Source organism: Hoplias malabaricus, chromosome 14, assembly GCF_029633855.1.
Source record: "Hoplias malabaricus isolate fHopMal1 chromosome 14, fHopMal1.hap1, whole genome shotgun sequence".
Lineage (NCBI taxonomy): Eukaryota > Metazoa > Chordata > Actinopteri > Characiformes > Erythrinidae > Hoplias > Hoplias malabaricus.
This window is the reverse complement of record NC_089813.1, coordinates 28,035,545-28,053,449: the sequence shown is the minus strand read 5'-3', so window position 1 is coordinate 28,053,449 and position 17,905 is coordinate 28,035,545. Positions and strand designations below refer to the sequence as shown.

Sequence of the window (17,905 nt, the reverse complement as noted above, 5' to 3'; positions counted from 1 at the left end):
ATAAAAAATCCATGTAGTACACTGGGTCCCTGATTTTGCAGGCAAGAATGGCACTTTTGAATGCCTGCTGTGCTGAACACGCTTTTGGCCTTTGGAAAGCAAATAAGCTGCTGGGAGTGGCCCTTATTGAAATATTTCCTTATTGAAAAGTAGTATAAAGAAAAAGTGGTTTTGATCAGAGTAAATAGACTAATAATGGCACAAACATTAGGTGAGGGTAAGAAAGCAAATTTGCTAAGGTTGAGGCTACATGGATAAGAAGTTCATGTGCAGAACACAGCCCATAATAAAAAAGGCACTCTGAATCTGAGTGCTGAGCGAGCTTCCTATCTTGTTAGTAAGGTCATAGTAAATAAGAGAATAATCTGACCCTAGAGTAACAGTCCTCCTTTAAGAAGCTTTGTGAATACTGGCCCAGACCAGATCAGAACATGCTTATTTCCAAACGTATAATTATATATGGTCAGACTATATATGTTTTTAACACAGAACATACAAGCTTTGCCTATTCATCATTCCAACTGTGAATATGTTCTCACCAAATTTTTTTTCCATACAGAAATGCCTAGTTTCTCTTATCAATTTATATATTATGTGTAGTTTATATAACATTATAAAAACACATTTGCTAGACATAGAGGAAACACTGCAAAACTGTCATTTTTTTCCAGTGTTTAGAGCCATATTCAAGCCTCAAGTGAGCACTTTTTTTTTTTTCAAAATAATCAGCTTTGAACAAGTTAAAAATTAATTTCTTATTTAACCATTATTTTTATTCATAGGTGTGAAAGAGGAGACGGGAAGAGGCTATTTTAAACGGTAGCTCCACAAAGGACTGTGCAAAATGGGGCAATGCAGAACTAGCTTCTCCTCTTCCATGTGAGAAAACAACAAGAGGCAACCACGAAGACGGAAGACAGCTCAGCCGGAGGAGGCGGAGGAGGAGGAGGAGGAGGGGGAGGAGGTGATAGAAAAGGAGGTGTTTGTTCCAAAGGTTGGCAGTCGGGGCAGAAAGAGGGATGGCCAACGGAAACGAGAGCAGTGATGGGCCCAGTAACCCCCTGGCAGCAGTTGTGGCCACCACTGGTGGCATGGTGGGTGGAGGGCCTTCATCGGCTGTGTCCACCTACGTTAAGCTTGTCCTTCTAGGGCTGATCATATGCGTCAGCCTAGTGGGCAACCTAGTGGTCTCTCTGTTGGTGTTAAGGGACAGGTCCCTACATAAAGCTCCATACTATTTCCTGTTGGATCTCTGCCTGGCTGACACCATTCGATCTGCAGTCTGCTTCCCCTTTGTACTGGTGTCCATCAAAAATGGCTCAGCATGGACCTATAGCGTACTCAGCTGCAAGGTGGTGGCTTTCATGGCTGTGCTTTTCTGCTTCCATGCCGCCTTCATGCTCTTCTGCATTAGTGTCACACGGTATATGGCCATTGCACATCACAGGTTCTACTCTAAGCGCATGACCTTCTGGACCTGCGTTGCTGTGGTGTGCATGGTCTGGACACTGTCAGTTGCTATGGCTTTCCCGCCTGTCTTTGATGTAGGTACCTACAAGTTTATCCGTGAAGAAGACCAGTGCATTTTTGAGCATCGCTACTTCAAGGCCAACGACACACTGGGCTTCATGCTTATGCTGGCTGTGCTGATCCTGGCCACTCATGTGGTCTACATGAAGCTCTTGCTCTTTGAGTACAAACACCGCAAGATGAAGCCTGTCCAGATGGTTCCAGCCATCAGCCAAAACTGGACCTTTCATGGGCCTGGAGCCACTGGCCAGGCGGCGGCCAACTGGATTGCAGGATTCGGACGGGGCCCAATGCCACCTACCCTGTTGGGCATCAGGCAGAACTTACACAACCAGAACCGACGGCTGCTTGGCATGGAGGAATTCAAGGCAGAGAAGCAACTTGGCAGGATGTTTTATGTGATCACCCTGTTTTTCCTGGTGCTGTGGTCACCATACATTGTGGCCTGTTACTGGCGGGTCTTTGTGAAGGCATGTACCATCCCACACCGGTACCTCTCTACTACGGTGTGGATGAGTTTTGCCCAGGCAGGGGTGAACCCCATTATCTGCTTTTTCCTTAACAAAGACCTGAAGAAGGGTCTGCTGGCCCACCTGCCTCCCTGTTGTAGAACTAAACCTCAACTACCCCGCGAGCCTTACTGTGTCATGTAAAGATAAGCATTGCTTTAATTTGTTTTCATTACTATTTTTCTCATGGAGTGGGTGACAGTAAGAAGGGGTAAAAAAATTGTGTTTTAGGGTGGAGGCATAAGGGACATTTTCTGTTACTGTGGCCTTTGATTCAGTGCACGATGCTTTAAAGAGAGGGATCATAGAGAAAAAGCATTTGGTGTCACCTAAATGCTATATCTGGTCTTTTTTGTTTATTTATTTGGTTTATTATTATTATTATTTGTCTTTTTTTTTTACCTTAAGTGAAAGGTTTCTGGGCAAAAATGTGAGGCACTAAACAATATATAAACAGTCCTGAGTGTGGTTTACCACAAGCATGAGGGTGCTATAATTGCAAAAGCAGAGGTACAATAACAGAAAAATAACTGTTTTGATACCAAAATAATTATATGGGTTGGAATCAATATGACTAAATATGACTAAATTTGAAATAATTAAACAGTCTTTGTTTAGTAACATTACATGTTAATTTTCAACTCCTTTAACGGAGCCAGAGAACTATAAATTTAAAACACAAACCAGAGCGACTCTGGCACATTATATATTTGATGGACCAATTACTAGCAAGAGCATATTTTACAGTAATAAGGAGCTATTTTGTGCATGCCTATTATATGTTTAAAGATAAAAAAAAAAGTGGGGACATGCACTATCCAAGTGAAGCTAATGAGTGATAGCTGAAATGGGCAAAAACTGATACTTGCAGTAATCTAGGGAATGACAGTTCAGAATGATTCATTTCTACAGGTAACTCAGATTCCCTTAGACACAACATTATAACAATCAGAACAACTTTTTTTGGCTGACTCTGTGCACCAAAACAAAACTGATTGCAAGGAACTTGTAGTTGAAGTTTATTTCACATCCAGGTGCAGTGGTTCTCTTTTTTAATTGCATAAATTTTATTTTATTGAAACAGATTATGTTTATTTGTCTCTCTCAGCTCTATTTATATATACATTTTTACTATGGAAATTACAATATTTCATTGCAATGCAGAAATGTATTAATTCCCTCCAAGAGTAATGAAAGAACATGATTTCCTAGCATGAAATTCCAATTCTATTTTTAATGTTTTCAAATTTAGTGTTACAACCTTACAAAAATATAACTTGAGAGCATTCAAAACCTGTGGTTGCAATGAAATGTTCTAGAAATTAGCTAAATTTCTGGTGGGGGTGGGGGTGGGGGAGGCGGGGTATGTTAGAAATGTTCTGGGACTAATCAGTCATTAAATCATCTTTTAAGGTGATCTTACTTGTTAAGTCACAGGACAAAAATAATGTACTTGAATCAATCTGGAATAAGTGCTGTCCTAACAAAATAAGAGAAATGATTTATTATCAGACATGAAAGGACCACAGAAAGAGTATTATTGCATGATATGCTAGTTCATTTGAACTTTTCATGTAAATTACAATCAACAAGCATTGGTAAATATAACTATCAATATAATAAAAATTTCTAAGAGGAGCAAAAGAAAGGAAGAAGAATTTGAAGGAGACTGAATCAGGTACCTTAGTGGAAGTTTAGAATATGAACATAAAATGATAATTACATAAATTCTGGTTAGATTTTTCACAGCAGTGATCTTGTAACAGACAACATAAACTGCAACAATGTGATTATATTATGAACATATCACGAGCATAAACTGAACAGAGAAAAAATGGTTATTTAATTTAAAACAAAAAATCTCATTAATTATTATTATTTTATTTACTTATTTTTTTTTTATAACAGTAATATTAAGGCTTGGGTTTGTGGATAAGGTGGGAAAGGGTTCAAATTAATTTGCCCAAATGTATTTTGCACAAATTTCAGATTATAGCTGATAAATGAAATGGTGGGAATGCTGACCGATGTAAGCAAGGACACTTAGATTGTAATATTTAAATGAATGTTTCAGTGAACAGAACATGGTGATCTTTCATGCGAGGTAGGCTTCAGATTGGTAGTGTGTTCCAACTCCTTTCAGCTCCATTTTTATCAGTGAAAATCCTGGGATAAATGGAAAGTGAACAGACAACTACAACAAAAATTAAAAATCATCTCCTACTAAAAAAGGGGGAATAAAAGTTATTTCTGTTATCTGCATTTACTGCCTTACTCTATTATTAAGGTTTGACGTTCCTGATGTAAGGAAGATTCGAAAGCTGTATCCCTCTACAGACATGGAGAAAAAAAATGCTGGGGAAAATTACACTGTGTCTTTGACTATCGGAGGACATTATTCACTCCCCTTCACAACCATACAAACTGAGGAAAAAAGCAACAGGAGGGCGATAAATAGCTGGGAAAAAATTGCCAAATTGTGACACTGGAGTGTACAATTTTGCACAGTTCAATGGAAAGACTTGAATGCAAAAACTTGATTTCCTGTGGAATTAAAAGGAACTTCCTTGATTCTTGTGGATTTCTTTAAGACACTTTTGATTTTCATTCTGGTTTTTGTTTCTTCTTCTTCTTCGTATCTTTTGGGGGTGGGGGAAATGGAGGCAGGTGAGAGTCTGCAGTATTGTGTAATTATGTGGAAAGGATCGGAAAAAGAAGAAACTGGTGTTTGGGAGGGTGGGCTTGTGGGTGGGAGAAAAGGGAGTGATTTTTGTAACGAGCAAAAATGCCTGGTAGAACATTTTTAGTTGCTTCAGGCAACCTATCTTTTGTAAAATAACTGACATCTGTGCGATTTCCTGTGTATTATATGGACTATGGACTAACTACGAAAGGTGGGAGGGGGAGGGACTCTTGGTCATCATCTTTTTACTGCGCATGTGTGAGTGAGTTAATGCTGAGTATGAATGTGGAGATAAACAGGGGGGTTGTGGATGAAGGCACATACAGTGTGTTATGATGAAAGAAACTACCTGATGAAAACATATCTCCTGCAGTTGATCGAGTTTGCCTTTCCTTATCATAAACATTTGCCCATCCACACATATATATATACACACATTTATATGTGTGTGTGTGTGAGATTTATATAGCCTGACACAATGCTGTAAACCCTAAAGTATGAAACATCTAAAGTAATAACTATTTGAAGACTGGTTACTCTTCAGTTCAAACCTAAAGCCTGTTTAAAGCATCCAGTACATATGGCACAATGGTAGTTGCTTTAAGGCTGCAAGCTGTGCTAGTCCAACAACCATTATCTTCTATTGTCTGCCAATTTCATTGTCACACTGATTACTGAAAATAAATGAAAGAATAATTGACATGCAAATGAATAGAGAAATAGAATTCACTAACGAATGTTGATATGCAGGCTTTGCTTCAGCTTTCAAACATGGTTAAGGCTAATAAAGCACTTGGGGCTAGATTTCTGAATTTAGATTATGGCTGTTATTATACTAAAACCATGACTATAATACACTACTGAGAATACTACTCAGTCTAGAACTAGACTCATCCTGCAACAAGACGACCAGTGGGGTTTAGCCATTAAACTGTAGTATTTGGACAAATCAGCCATTGTGATTTGAGTAATAGCATGTTAGTTGTCTCTACATCTTTATCAATTAAGTGCCTGTTTTGGTAAATGTATTTAAAACATGCAATTATATTTCTTTTAACTCTACTGATTTGTTATATATAGTGCCTAACGTGCATCCATTTCACTTTGAATAAATGTCTCAATACATGGAGAGATACATGAAAAAAATAGTGATACAGTTCAGTTAATTTATAAATTTAAATTCAACTTTGATCAACTCAGAGGGTATTTTTTCATGAGGGCATGTTGTATGAAAAAAAAAACAGAAAAAAAAAACAAAAACAAAACAAAACAAAAAAACAAGAATGTGATGTTGGCTCTCAGATTGAGATATCTTGTTCTGTAAATTAAAGGGTTTCCCCCCCAACACAACAATAAAGGTTTACTTTTGTTGCATGTTTGACTGTTAATATGGCATAACCCCCCTTTAAAACATTTGTTTTTGTCCAAATCCAAGAAATTCTAACACCTAGAATTAACATCTTGAGATTAAAAGCAGCAGACCCTTGGCCTTAATCTGCAGTAAACCAGCTACCAAGTCTGCCAGCAAAGGTGAATCTGCTAATCCATTTCAGTAAATCAGAACCTAGTATTTATTTTGCGATGCCAGACTTGCCAAAACAAAGATGTGTATATGTTTGTAAAATGTTCAATATTCTCTTTCCCATTCATTTTTTCCTAAGATGCAATGTTAATTTCTTATATTCATATATCATTGCAGGTGTACCTAACACAGCTGATAATGATGACCATTATACTATGCAAACGTAGAGATGAAAATGACTGTACAACACCTTTAACTAAGAAATCTGAACAGCATTGAACAAGCATCTATGCAATCTGTGTAAGGATGGTCATTCTCCAAGACCTTGAGTGAGGTCAGCTGCCAGCATTACTCACTCAATGCTTTGCAGAGTCTGATCCACTGTAAATCTACCCAAGCCAATAAAGGCCAAGGAAGGCCTATATTCAACCAGAGGAAAAAGGTACATCATGGAAATGAGAGAAAGGAGGAAAAAAAGAAGAAATAATACATATTTAGAAATGACAGAGTACAAAGCTTAAAGAAGAGAAGGGATTGACAGTAGCACAGAGAATGATAGACGGAAGCTGAAGGCATCTGACCTCCTGTAGGGAAACTAAAGCTGTACAGAGCTGACTGACCTAATCTGGGGATTCATGTCCCAAAGGACTTTTTTCTGAAAGAAGCAGACACTGAATCTATACCACACACTCACAGCCTAGTGTAAACTACCGTGTAACTACTACAGTTTCTATGGTGCAAGTATATACAAACACACACACACACACACACACAGGTAAAGCATTATGTAAATGGAAAAACAAGACTTTACGTCTGATTCATTTCACACTTAATTAGTCTATAATTACGGAAAGTGCTTAATGTTGATTAAATCTTCATTAATTCCCATAAATATGTACCTGCATTCCTGGACCTGCTTCAATAAAGCTTACATATAAATGCTCCAAATCAATTAGTAAGTAATATTGTCTTAGTATGCACTGTGGAAAATAAGAATGCAACAGCACCACCTTGTGACTGATACAAAACTGCCCTGCAAAGTTTTATAATGGTTTATCTGCCTTTTATTTTGATTATGGACATCTAAAAAGTACAAATACAAGCACATAAGCTAATCTGCTGCATTCTCAAATTTGTGTGTTAAAGCATTTGGCAAAACTTAAAAGTGAAAAAGAATAATGAACATTTACTGAAATCTAAGACGCATTGTAAAAAAATTGTATACACAAAATAAAAGAGTTTATATAAATATAATATAAAACTAAAATTAAATCTTTTTAAAACGTCTTTAAAAGGAATCAGAGCTCAGAAAACAGTTATAATGTAAAAAATATTACAAATTCTACAGTGTTCACTTAGGTAAACTCAATAGATCAGCAAATAACACTGACCAAGCATGATATAAAAATAAAACTGAAATTACTGCACAATGAAAAGGCTGAAAGAGTGTGCTGAGGTAATTTTAGTATTAAAATAAAAATTTTCGGCACTTCTCTACTCCACATTTGCACTCCATGCGCATGCGTTGAGTAGGAGTACCCTGTATTTCTGCTAGGCTGAAATTTGTGTCCATTCTTTTGCTCTCTGCAACAACTGGATCAACTGTAACACAAGCAAAAGCCACCAAAAATTAAACAAGTGAGTTAGTTAATGACCAACCTCAAGTGTCACAGAATTTTTTTTATTTCTTTTCAGAACACACTTGCTACAAATATATTATATATACTGTCACACATTCTTACTTGTCATTTTGTAGTCAAATGTGAGCTCCTCTCCTGATTTGATTGCTCGTATTGCAAAAAATGCAATCCTGGGAAGACGCTCGTCCAAGTTGTCAATGAAAACATTATATACCTGCAAGTTTGGGTCGCACTGCAAAATTGTTATTAAAATATCACATTTGTAAATTACCCAACTGGCTCCTTTTACTAGTTCACACTCAAAATAACATCTGTATTGTATATCATAGTGTATAAAAGATCCACAATGTCAGTGTCATAGCAGCACTGGAAATGACCCACCAACCCAATCATACCCGTGTAATCATCGCAAAGTATGCGGGGTAAAAGATGGACTACAGTAGATCTACAAAGTGCTCCTGTGTTTTCATGCAGCATTATATTCAGGATATTTATGTTAAAAATAAAAGAGTAGATACCAGTTGCTGTTCAAGAGAATTAACCAATTCTTGTCCGATTCTTGTCTTTTATTGCATTTTATAAGTTACATAGCGTGCAGTTTCTGCAGTTGTTATTTTAAAGTAAACATATTATGTAATATTCCTTTAATACTTGCAGGACATTGCAGGAAGGATTGTACCATGAAGTGTTGGTACTGACAAACATTTGTTTATCTGTTTAATAATAGCTCTACCTCACATTTACAAGATGGGGTATGACAGTAATTCTTATTAATCACCATTATTTGCCATGAACTGTCAGCTCTGAATAGATATGAAAAAAATCACACTCACACTGTGGTTTACAAAGTGGGAAATATTTCCATAACGGGCAGCATCCACCGTATACACATCATCCACATAATCCAGATCAAACAGGTAAGTGGCTCCCTGTTTATCATATGTCTCTCCTCTCCTCTCAGCCTCTTCTGAGGTGATAATCTGTGATGGCAAACAGCAGAATTTATGAATATGCCCAAATAGAATGGCAACATGTTTATCTCACTGTGAACTACAACAAGATCTATGCCCTGCTCAAAGAAAGCAAATCTAATGAATGATATGGCTCTTGAACAAACCAGCCAAATAAATTTTAACAGATCTTTTGAAAACAAAAGTTGGCCAAAAGGGATTGAGATACTGATACATGATTGTTGTGGATCAAATAAATACTACAGTCCACAGCTTTCCATACACAGAAAATGGGATCACAACCATAAAATACAGCAATAAATGCAGACAAATATTTTTGGTTTGCAAACTGTAAACTGCACCCACCTCTCCAAGGTACTCCATGACAAAGGCATTCTTTTTAATCATCTGAAGTGTACGTACACCCCAGCCTCTTCCATTGGCTGTCTTAAAGATACAGAGGTCATACTGAATGCCCCTCTGGACCACTCTGTTCCCACATTCTGGACCGCATGAGCAAAATGAGTTACATTCATATATGGGTAAACCTGGCCTGATTTTTACCTGCCTGCTGTCATTATATGCCATACGATGTTCAGATGCACCCGCACAACAGCCATTTGTGGGCTCCTTTACACAGTCTGCACACTTGCAGCCCACTGCTGTCTGGCTCACCTTCACCCCTTCCCCAAGTTTATAGTCAGTGATGTAAGTGAAGTCTTTGGGAGGGATATCCAGGTCCACCTCGTTGAGGACAAACATACGACCCTTGTGCTTGCATTTCTGATTGAGCTGGTCTTCCCAGCGCCGAAGTTTCTGGCGCTGCTTGGCCTTCTGAAGAACAAAGAAAGCAGAAGAAGCGTCCAGTGATGTAGAGTCCAGTGGCTTATTAGCCAGAAGTAGTGCTAAGCGCATGTCTAGTCTGAACTGTTTAAGAATTTTGGGGCATTTGAGGTTTCTGTGAGGTTCCCATGTGTTCTCTGCCTCTGTGTAACCTTTCCACTTCACCAGGAAAAACTCTCGATCCTAAAAGGAAAGATGCACTTATCACCCATAACTTTACATCATAAATAAATTACATTATTTCAGCTCCACTTACCATAAGTTCACTTTGTTTTCATAAAATTACAGACTGTAGTCAATACATTGCTCTGCATACTTTGTTAGCCCACTTTCATTCTGCTCTTCAAATGTCAGGATCCCCCACATGATTAGGGTGGTGGAACAAGTTCAGTGATTGTCTAGTCCTACATCAGTGGTCACAGGACACTGCCCACAGTGCTAGCTATTTTTGGACAGTGAACTAAAAAGTGTATGGTAAGTGGAGCTAATAAAATGGATAATGTGTTTAGAAACTAGGCAGTCACTGGAGTGTACAATACTATACTAAAAAACTATAATACTGCACAAAGAAAATACATGGAAAAGATTCTGTCAAACAGTACTCAGTGAAGACATCAGTGCTGCAACATGCTGAGTGGGGAAGCAGAAAGTTTTATCATTGGGCAGGTTTTTAAGTCTCACCTTAATTTTTCTGTAGTTACACAGGTACTCCACCACATATTCATTGAAGTTGTTTTTGCTTACATGTAGCTGCTTGCACACTAACCTCTGTCTGCGACACAGAGCTTGTAAATCATCCCAGGAGAGCTTGCAAGGGATCCAGCAATCTTCAGGCAAAAATAGAATGCATTTGAATTTTAAACCGTCCAAAGAGAATTACAGTGAACACTGACTGAGTGAAAATAGGGGGTTAATATTAAACAGTTACATTTTAGTCTAGAATTAGTCTTAATCTGGCTATGGGTAACGGGGAAGCGTTATACAAACTATCACTCACTACTGATTTAATCGTGATTTCGCGTGTGTGTGTGTGGTGGGGAGGGTGCACTGCAGCATATTTGTCTGTTTTACAAATTAAATAATATGCTTTCCAGTCACAAGAATCATCTCTGCCCTGTGAGTTCAAAACCCTGCATGGGGATTAGGAGGGAAAATATGTGACACAATCTTTATAGTCAAGCCAGCTGGTCAGAAAGGGTTCGTTTAAAAGTAAGCATTATAAACGTAATGCATAAAATGTAATGTTAAAAGTAATATATTGAGTAACATAACTTCTCTAGTATTTAAAGACGGAAGCACTGGAAGCACTCGCCTGGTCTCTGCCTACAGCCTAGCCTACCTTTTAAACATTGCGCCATGTTTTCTTTCTGAAGCTGAAGACGGACGGAGGCGTGTACGTTGCTGATTGGTCGAAATGTTGACCGCATGAATGGATTTTTATTGGTCATTTTTAAAAGACTGCGTAGAGCTCAGATGTCGGATTTAAATTTTCTTGCAAGATTTTTTCTTTTTCTTTTCTTTTCTTTATTCAAAATAAAATTACATTATAAGAATCTAGAAGAAAAGGTAAATATTTTGTTAAATTAAAGCTAAAATATTGTTATTCTGCTGCTGAAAGTAGATCTTTAAATGGGACGCTGCTCTCTTTGTGCTGAAATTGAACTTGTCTGTAAGATTGTATTCAGAAAACGAGTTGTATAGTTTTGTTGCATTTTCAATAATGCAGTTAGCCATCTCCTGAATTTGGAGATATTTCACGTTAAGTAGTCAGAAAGAGCAAATAATAATCCAATTACCCCTATAGAGCAGGAGCTTCTTGGTTCATGTTTTTCAAAGTTTGGAGGTGGTCTAAAAACCTCCAGATGCTATTTCTCTGCCATTTTTTTTAAACTCTAAACGTCGTCTTTAAAGCCTGAAATAATCAGCAGTCAGGACTGTGTTCAGAGTCCCCTCATCTTTATGTATTAATTGCACACACAAAAAAATGGTCAGTTTAGCTCCATGCTATAATGGGTGTGGCACAGTGACCCATAAAATATTTTAAAAGTATTGTTAATGAGGAAAAGGTATCAAGTTAATGTTAAATTACATTTACAATTTGAATAGAGGTAACAAAAGTAGCATCTCAACAAACGAGCATTTAATAAATAAACAATCAAAATTTTAGTTTGTATGTCTTCCTTTTTTTTTTTTTAGACTAAAATTAAATTTTAGAAGTGATATGTGCCCATCACTAAACAGCACAGGTGCTGTCACCAAGTTAAGTACATCAATGTAGTACTTTACTGCAATGGCGTGGCACCAATTCCAGGTTGTGATTTAGTGTAGGCTCCAGACACACTGCGATCCTGAAAATGATGGAGCAGTTACAGAACCCAATTACCAAAAATGTTGGGATGCTGTGAAACATAGAAATAAAAACAGAATGCATTCGTTCATTCAAACCCACGCAGACACGAGGAGAACACACCAAACTCCTCACAGACGGTCACCTGGAAGCAGGACTTGAACCCACAACCTCCAGGTCTCTGGAGCTGTGTGACTGCACCTGCTGCGCCACGGTGCCGCCCAAAACAGAATGTAATGATGTGCAAATCATTTAAGCCTTATATTTAATTGAAAGTTTGGTGAATTGGCAACAGGTCATGACTGGGTTTAAAAAGTTTTTCTTAGAGAATTTTCTGAAGTAAAGGTGCGGAGGAGTACACCGCTTTGTGAAAGACTGCATGGGAAAATAGTACAACAATTCATGAAAAATGTTTCTCAACATAAAATAGAAAGTACTTGGGGATTTAATCGTCTACACTTCATAATATTATTAAAAGATTCAGAGAATACAAAGAAATCTCTAAATGCTAGGAACAAAGCCCAAAACCAGTACCAGCACCCTGTAATCTTTTGGCCCCAAATATATACATAACATTGTTAAAGGATGAGGTAGTGCAACACAGCAGTAAACAGTTTGCTCCAAATGTTTAGAAACATGTTTCTGGCATATCGACTTTGTTCAAAAGCATTTTATTTATATTTTTTACAGCATCCCAACGTTTTTGGAGATGGCATTTCTACATGCACATGAGTAAATATAAATACTTCCCAGCACTACTCAGCATTAAGATCAATGTATGGAACACTTAGAATTTATCTTGGAATACATTCAGATAGCAGCTTTGTAACAGTGCATGGTAAAAAAAATAATTAATTCAAGAACAGTTATGTTCGAGGATTTCAGTAAGTGAACCGTCCTCTGTTTATGTGTTTTCTAACGTTTACAGCCTTCAAAAACTAAACAAACTATACAGTTTAAAGGACCACATGCTTTTATTATTAACAGGTCATAGAGATTTTGGTAGCATTACTACACATTTTATTATAGAAAAAATAATATCCACAGAATAATTTAGTAAAGGTGACTTATAAAAACATTTCTAGTGACGCAATATCATACAGTACTGTAACTATAAATAGAAAGCATTATTATGCCATTTATCCATAAAACAGCAATGGGTTAGTACGCTTCAAACAGTTTGTGCCTATGACATAGTTTTTGTGATTAGTCACTCAGTACAATTGGACTTGGAAGATGTGGATGAAATAAATCACTTTTACTAATTTTTTGAAAACAAAGCAGTAGACCACATTTTTACACATGTTTTATATAATGTTTCAGTTTTGTTTCCACTACACAATCCAGTGGGCGATTATTATGAAAATACTTTTAAAAAGTGTTCATTAAGTGAATGCAGGAAAATTGCATGTGTGCTTAGTAGGACCTGTAAAGTGTCTAGTGCAGAAAATAAATAAGAACTATAAAATGTTGAAATAATATTTCTACCTACATATGCTCTTTTAGCAAACAATCAATCTATATTGAACGAAAAAGATACTAATAGCATCTCAAATGCTTGCATATATCAGAAAACTTCAAAGATATATGGCAATAAAATTTCACAAAATATGGTGTCACTTCTTACATATGGAAATATATTGCAGATGAAATAAAACAGACAGCAGAGCAAACCAAAACTAAATTTTTTTTTGTCCATTCTGACACAGAAAACATTTTCTGGGGGATCTGCCAAAAAACAATATAGAAATATTTACAAAAATAAGAAGTACTAAATCTACAAGAATAATCAGGTCAGTAAAATTGAATATATATGAATATTGAGTATATAATCATTAAAATGAAAAAACAATAAAGTGCATGTATATTAGTTACATATATTTATGTAAATATTATAAATGCTCTGGTGTTCTGGAGTGCAATCAACACTAATGTCAATAGATAACAATATGATTGAGTCAGAAAATAATTGGTAGAGATACAAACGTGTTATTGGCTGGATTTGATTTTTCTGCTTCTATACAACTGTCACATCAGGATTTTCTACAAAGTTAATCTCAGCACTGACAGTGATAGTTGATGGCTCTTTGCCCTTACACTGCTCATTTACTTCAGTGCTGTCTTTCTCTGGGTTTGGCAGTGCCGAAGGCCTGGAGTGTAAGGGAAAGGGAAAGCGGTCCAGTGGGGCATGTTCTATCCTGCACAGGCTTTCTTCACTATCGCTGCTATAGCCAGGATTAGAGCACCAGGGCTCCTCCGCCTGAGAGCTGAGCTGCACAGCAAGCGGCAACTCATCCTCTGTTTGAACAGACTTATCAGTGTTACTCATGATGCCCTCAAGTCCATAAGCATCTTCTGGAGCGGGTTCCACTTTGCGAAATATGTTCCGAGCAAATAGGCCAATACAGAACATCTCCACAATTACAGAGTAATGGTAGATTACTAAAAGACAGAGAACAGGATGGAGAAAACATTAACATTGAAGTGTATTTCCCAAGCTCAAGCCACTAAAGTTTTGTACTGGAGCAGAGGTTGACATAAAGATACGCAGGGCTAGGGTACTCTAAAATCAGGATTTGAGACCATTGCCATTCCATGCCAGCCCAAAATAAATCCAAATAATAAGCACTTACTCTGGGAGCGAAACAGGTCAGAGAAGGGAGGTGTACATGGCACAACTTTTAGTGCACCCATGGTTTCCAAAATTCCACTCTGAAGTCCACATAAAACCAAGACTACAATGATGCAAACAAACTTGGCACGAAGCCCATATCCATGCAGTGCTCTCTTGGTTGCCTTGTAGAACAGCAGGTAACCATAGAAAGATAAAAATGTGGACACACCGATGATGGCATTTACATACACATTGGGATTTACTGAATCCACCTAAGAGACAAGGGAAAGAAAACCATCACAGTTAGCTCTGTTTAAGATCAACTGTAGGTTATTTCTAAGAAAGCCAATAGGTCTGTGACTATACAACATTCATTCATATCATTGTCTATAACCACTTATCCAGTGCAGGATTGCAGTGGGTCCAGAGCCTACCTGGAATCATTGGGTACAAGGCAGGAATAGACCCTGGAGGGGGCACCAGTCCTTCACAGGGCAAAGTGCACACACACACACACACCTATGTAAACTTTTGAGTCGCCAATCCACCTACCAACGTGTGTTTTTGGACTGTGGGAGGAAACCTGAGAACCCGGAGGAAACCCACGCGGACACAGGGAGAACACACCAACTCCTCACAGACAGTCACACAACCTCTCGAACCCACAACCTCCAGGTCCCTGGAGCTGTGTGACTGCACCACCGTGCCGCCCTACTATGTAACAATTCTGTATAATTTATAGTCATTTTAGTCATTTTATGACTAGCAGGTTAGCATTGAGTTAAAACAGTGTTACGCACAGGTCTGTCTCAAATTTAGCCTTATCTGTAAACATGAAGAATTTATAAATCTAAAGATTTATGTACAGCTATCCTTCATTTAATCTTAAATGAATATTGCAACCAGTGGATGCAATGTTTTAACCTGTCTAGGTCATTCATTCATTGTCTGTAACCGCTTATCAATTTCAGGGTTGCAGTGGGTCCCTGGAGCTGTGTGACTGCGAATGATAAATGATAAATGACATAGGGAGTGGCATATTTTACTCACATCACCATAGTCATACTGCTCATCTGTCCAGAGTACAAGGGTAAGAAAAAACAACAGTGATCTGACCACAGAGAGCTGCAGCACAGCTGCCATCATCCACCCAATGCTTGTCCTGTCACACAGCAGAGATGAGAAACATAATAATATTCTGTAGTTTATTTACATTTGTACCATTGTGGCAGATGCTTGAAATGCTTACCCAAGCAGGGGATTGAACCCTGCTCTTCTAATCTATCAACCAATCGACTTTTAGTACAAAGCTGTTTAAGGTATCTTGATTTACCAAAATATTATAACCACCTTATTGTTTCTACACTCTCTGTCTATTCTCTCAGCTACACTGACCATACAGGAGCACTTTTTAATTCTACAATTACAGACTATAGTCCATTTTACCTTGCATACTTTGCACATGACCACCACAGAGCAGAAAAGATTTGGGTGGTAGGTCATTCTCAGTGCTGCATTGATACATATGTGTTGGTGATGTGCTACTGTCTGCTGTGCTGGTGTGAGTGGATCAGACACAGCAGTGCTGCTGGAGTTTTTAAACACTATGTCCACTCACTGTCCACTCTGTTAGACACTTCCTCCTTGTTGGTCTACCATGTAGATGTAAAGTCACAGAGTAGCTCATCTTATGCAGCAGAGTTTGTGTTCGTCGTCCTCTAGTGCTTCATGAGTAGATACAAGGCTCTGGCTACAGGATGTAGTTGGCTGAATATTTTTGGTTGGTGGGATATTCTCAGTCCGTCAGTGACACTGAGTTGTTTAAAAATTCCAGCAGAATTGCTGTGTCTGATCTACTTGTACCAGGAAAACACACTTTAATACACCATCACCATGCCTCCGTCCAAGTCGGACGCAAACATACATAATATCACAAACCTGGGAAAGTGAAGGAAAGCACATGCTTCCTCTGTGAATGCTTCTTTTCATAATGTAGCTAACGCAATGCCCCTGGAGAGCTTAAGGAGGAGAACGCCAACAGCCCAGTTCTGTCACATCATGAATACTCGTGAGTGCTAAGACTATGCTTGTGTTATGAGGCAGAATGGGGAGACCATCCTCACCACCCAGAGAGCCAGGCAAATTATGCTCTTTTGAACTCATGGCCTAGGATGGCAAGCTCACTATAACAGGGCCAAGGATTATACTGCTGCACCACTCGGGAGCCTGAAATTCATAGTATACTGATAAATGTCTCAAAGAGCTATTTAAATATTAAAATGACTTATTATTAATGATTAATTAATTATTAAAGAACATAAATCAATGCAATATATAAAAAATACATCTGTGTATGTAATGTAGCAATTTACCGGTTGATGCTGATTAGGGGCAGGCAGCAGCAGCAGCAACAAGGAAAAGGGTTTGGAGAAACCTGTTCTCCTGCCAGGGCTTCCAGCATTCTGGCTTTCCCACCGAAGAAGTTTTTAATTAGGCACATGAATTTCATCAGAGTAATTGAGTGATACCTTCAGGATATCATAACAGAGGTAGTGTAATTGTGTATCAATACACTGAATCACATGTTCACTTCTGCATATTGCTGAAAATATTACAAACATATAAAACAATCCCTTACAGAGAAGCAATAAAATTGCACAGTGAGGATGACCGTGGCACATATAATGCAATGATAGATGTCATTCCAAAAACCTAATGAGAAAGAATAAGAAAAATCATACATAACATACATCATACAACATTTTATATAAAGTACAGATACACAAATATGCTAACTGACTGTAATGGGATTTAAAGAAAAAATACAGGATCAGAATAGCATTAGGATCTGTTTGCACGGTGCAATTTGATCCAGCTTTTCTTTTTCTAAAACCCTCTACACTTGAAACTGAATCTCTTTGATGAGCATCTATAGAGGCTATTATATTCAAACTACTCAAACACTTCTGCAACACAGGAAAAAAGACACAGATAACCACTTCACATAACAAAAGTGTATGCAATTTCAGGCAATATTTATTAGTCTGCTTGTCAGATTTCCTTTCAATAGCCTATCCAGCTGAAACTGGCCCCATCCATTGATACCAATATACCATTTTTGTATAAGCACTGTACACTAATGAACCAAAATATTAAGATCACTCAGAGATGAAGGAAACAGAACACGCAGTGCTTGTACCCAGTGTGTTTGATGAAGAAAGACTTGATCAAATGTGAAAGGGCTTAAATGGCAAGATATTATATAGC

At 37.8% G+C, this 17,905-nt stretch overlaps 3 protein-coding genes across 7 annotated transcripts; 1 reads left to right on the top strand and 2 right to left on the bottom strand.

The window, feature by feature from the left end:
• The first annotated feature begins 960 nt into the window (after window positions 1-960).
• Window positions 961-6,057, top strand: gpr173 (G protein-coupled receptor 173). Its single transcript, XM_066643950.1, has one exon. The coding sequence runs from the start codon at window positions 1,020-1,022 to the stop codon at window positions 2,181-2,183; it is 1,164 nt and encodes a 387-aa protein (XP_066500047.1). The 5' UTR covers window positions 961-1,019; the 3' UTR covers window positions 2,184-6,057.
• A 1,244-nt stretch (window positions 6,058-7,301) lies between these two features.
• Window positions 7,302-11,111, bottom strand: suv39h1a (SUV39H1 histone lysine methyltransferase a). Of its 5 annotated transcripts, XM_066643872.1 has the most exons (7): window positions 11,017-11,111; window positions 10,359-10,504; window positions 9,399-9,860; window positions 9,201-9,281; window positions 8,718-8,864; window positions 7,987-8,116; window positions 7,302-7,846 (listed from the first exon to the last, which is right to left on the bottom strand). In XM_066643872.1, the coding sequence occupies exons 1-7, from the start codon at window positions 11,102-11,104 to the stop codon at window positions 7,713-7,715; spliced, it is 1,188 nt and encodes a 395-aa protein (XP_066499969.1). In that variant the 5' UTR covers window positions 11,105-11,111; the 3' UTR covers window positions 7,302-7,712. The 5 variants fall into 5 exon arrangements, with proteins under 5 accessions (XP_066499969.1, XP_066499967.1, XP_066499968.1 ...); XM_066643870.1 differs by having other exon boundaries at window positions 9,201-9,860; XM_066643871.1 differs by having other exon boundaries at window positions 7,987-8,098; window positions 9,201-9,860.
• Window positions 11,112-13,926: 2,815 nt separating this feature from the next.
• On the bottom strand, window positions 13,927-17,252 carry si:dkey-16n15.6 (organic solute transporter subunit alpha). The gene is made up of 4 exons (XM_066644290.1): window positions 17,011-17,252; window positions 15,689-15,800; window positions 14,658-14,910; window positions 13,927-14,466 (listed from the first exon to the last, which is right to left on the bottom strand). The coding sequence occupies exons 1-4, from the start codon at window positions 17,145-17,147 to the stop codon at window positions 14,042-14,044; spliced, it is 927 nt and encodes a 308-aa protein (XP_066500387.1). The 5' UTR covers window positions 17,148-17,252; the 3' UTR covers window positions 13,927-14,041.
• Between the last annotated feature and the right edge of the window lie 653 nt (window positions 17,253-17,905).

Bases quoted from the DNA above. Each gene is read 5' to 3' on its own strand.
- gpr173 (XM_066643950.1), top strand. From the start codon at position 1,020: ATGGCCAACGGAAACGAGAGCAGTGATGGGCCCAGTAACCCCCTGGCA.
- suv39h1a (XM_066643870.1), bottom strand. From the start codon at position 11,104: ATGCGGTCAACATTTCGACCAATCAGCAACGTACACGCCTCCGTCCGT. The intron at 10,505-11,016 runs GTAGGCTAGGCT...TTTTGCCTGAAG, and splicing joins CATGGCGCAATGTTTAAAAG to ATTGCTGGATCCCTTGCAAG. The intron at 9,861-10,358 runs GTGAGACTTAAA...CTTTCCTTTTAG, and splicing joins GTAACTACAGAAAAATTAAG to GATCGAGAGTTTTTCCTGGT.
- si:dkey-16n15.6 (XM_066644290.1), bottom strand. From the start codon at position 17,147: ATGAAATTCATGTGCCTAATTAAAAACTTCTTCGGTGGGAAAGCCAGA. The intron at 15,801-17,010 runs GTAAATTGCTAC...GCTGTGTGACAG, and splicing joins CCCCTAATCAGCATCAACCG to GACAAGCATTGGGTGGATGA. The intron at 14,911-15,688 runs GTGAGTAAAATA...CTTGTCTCTTAG, and splicing joins AGCAGTATGACTATGGTGAT to GTGGATTCAGTAAATCCCAA.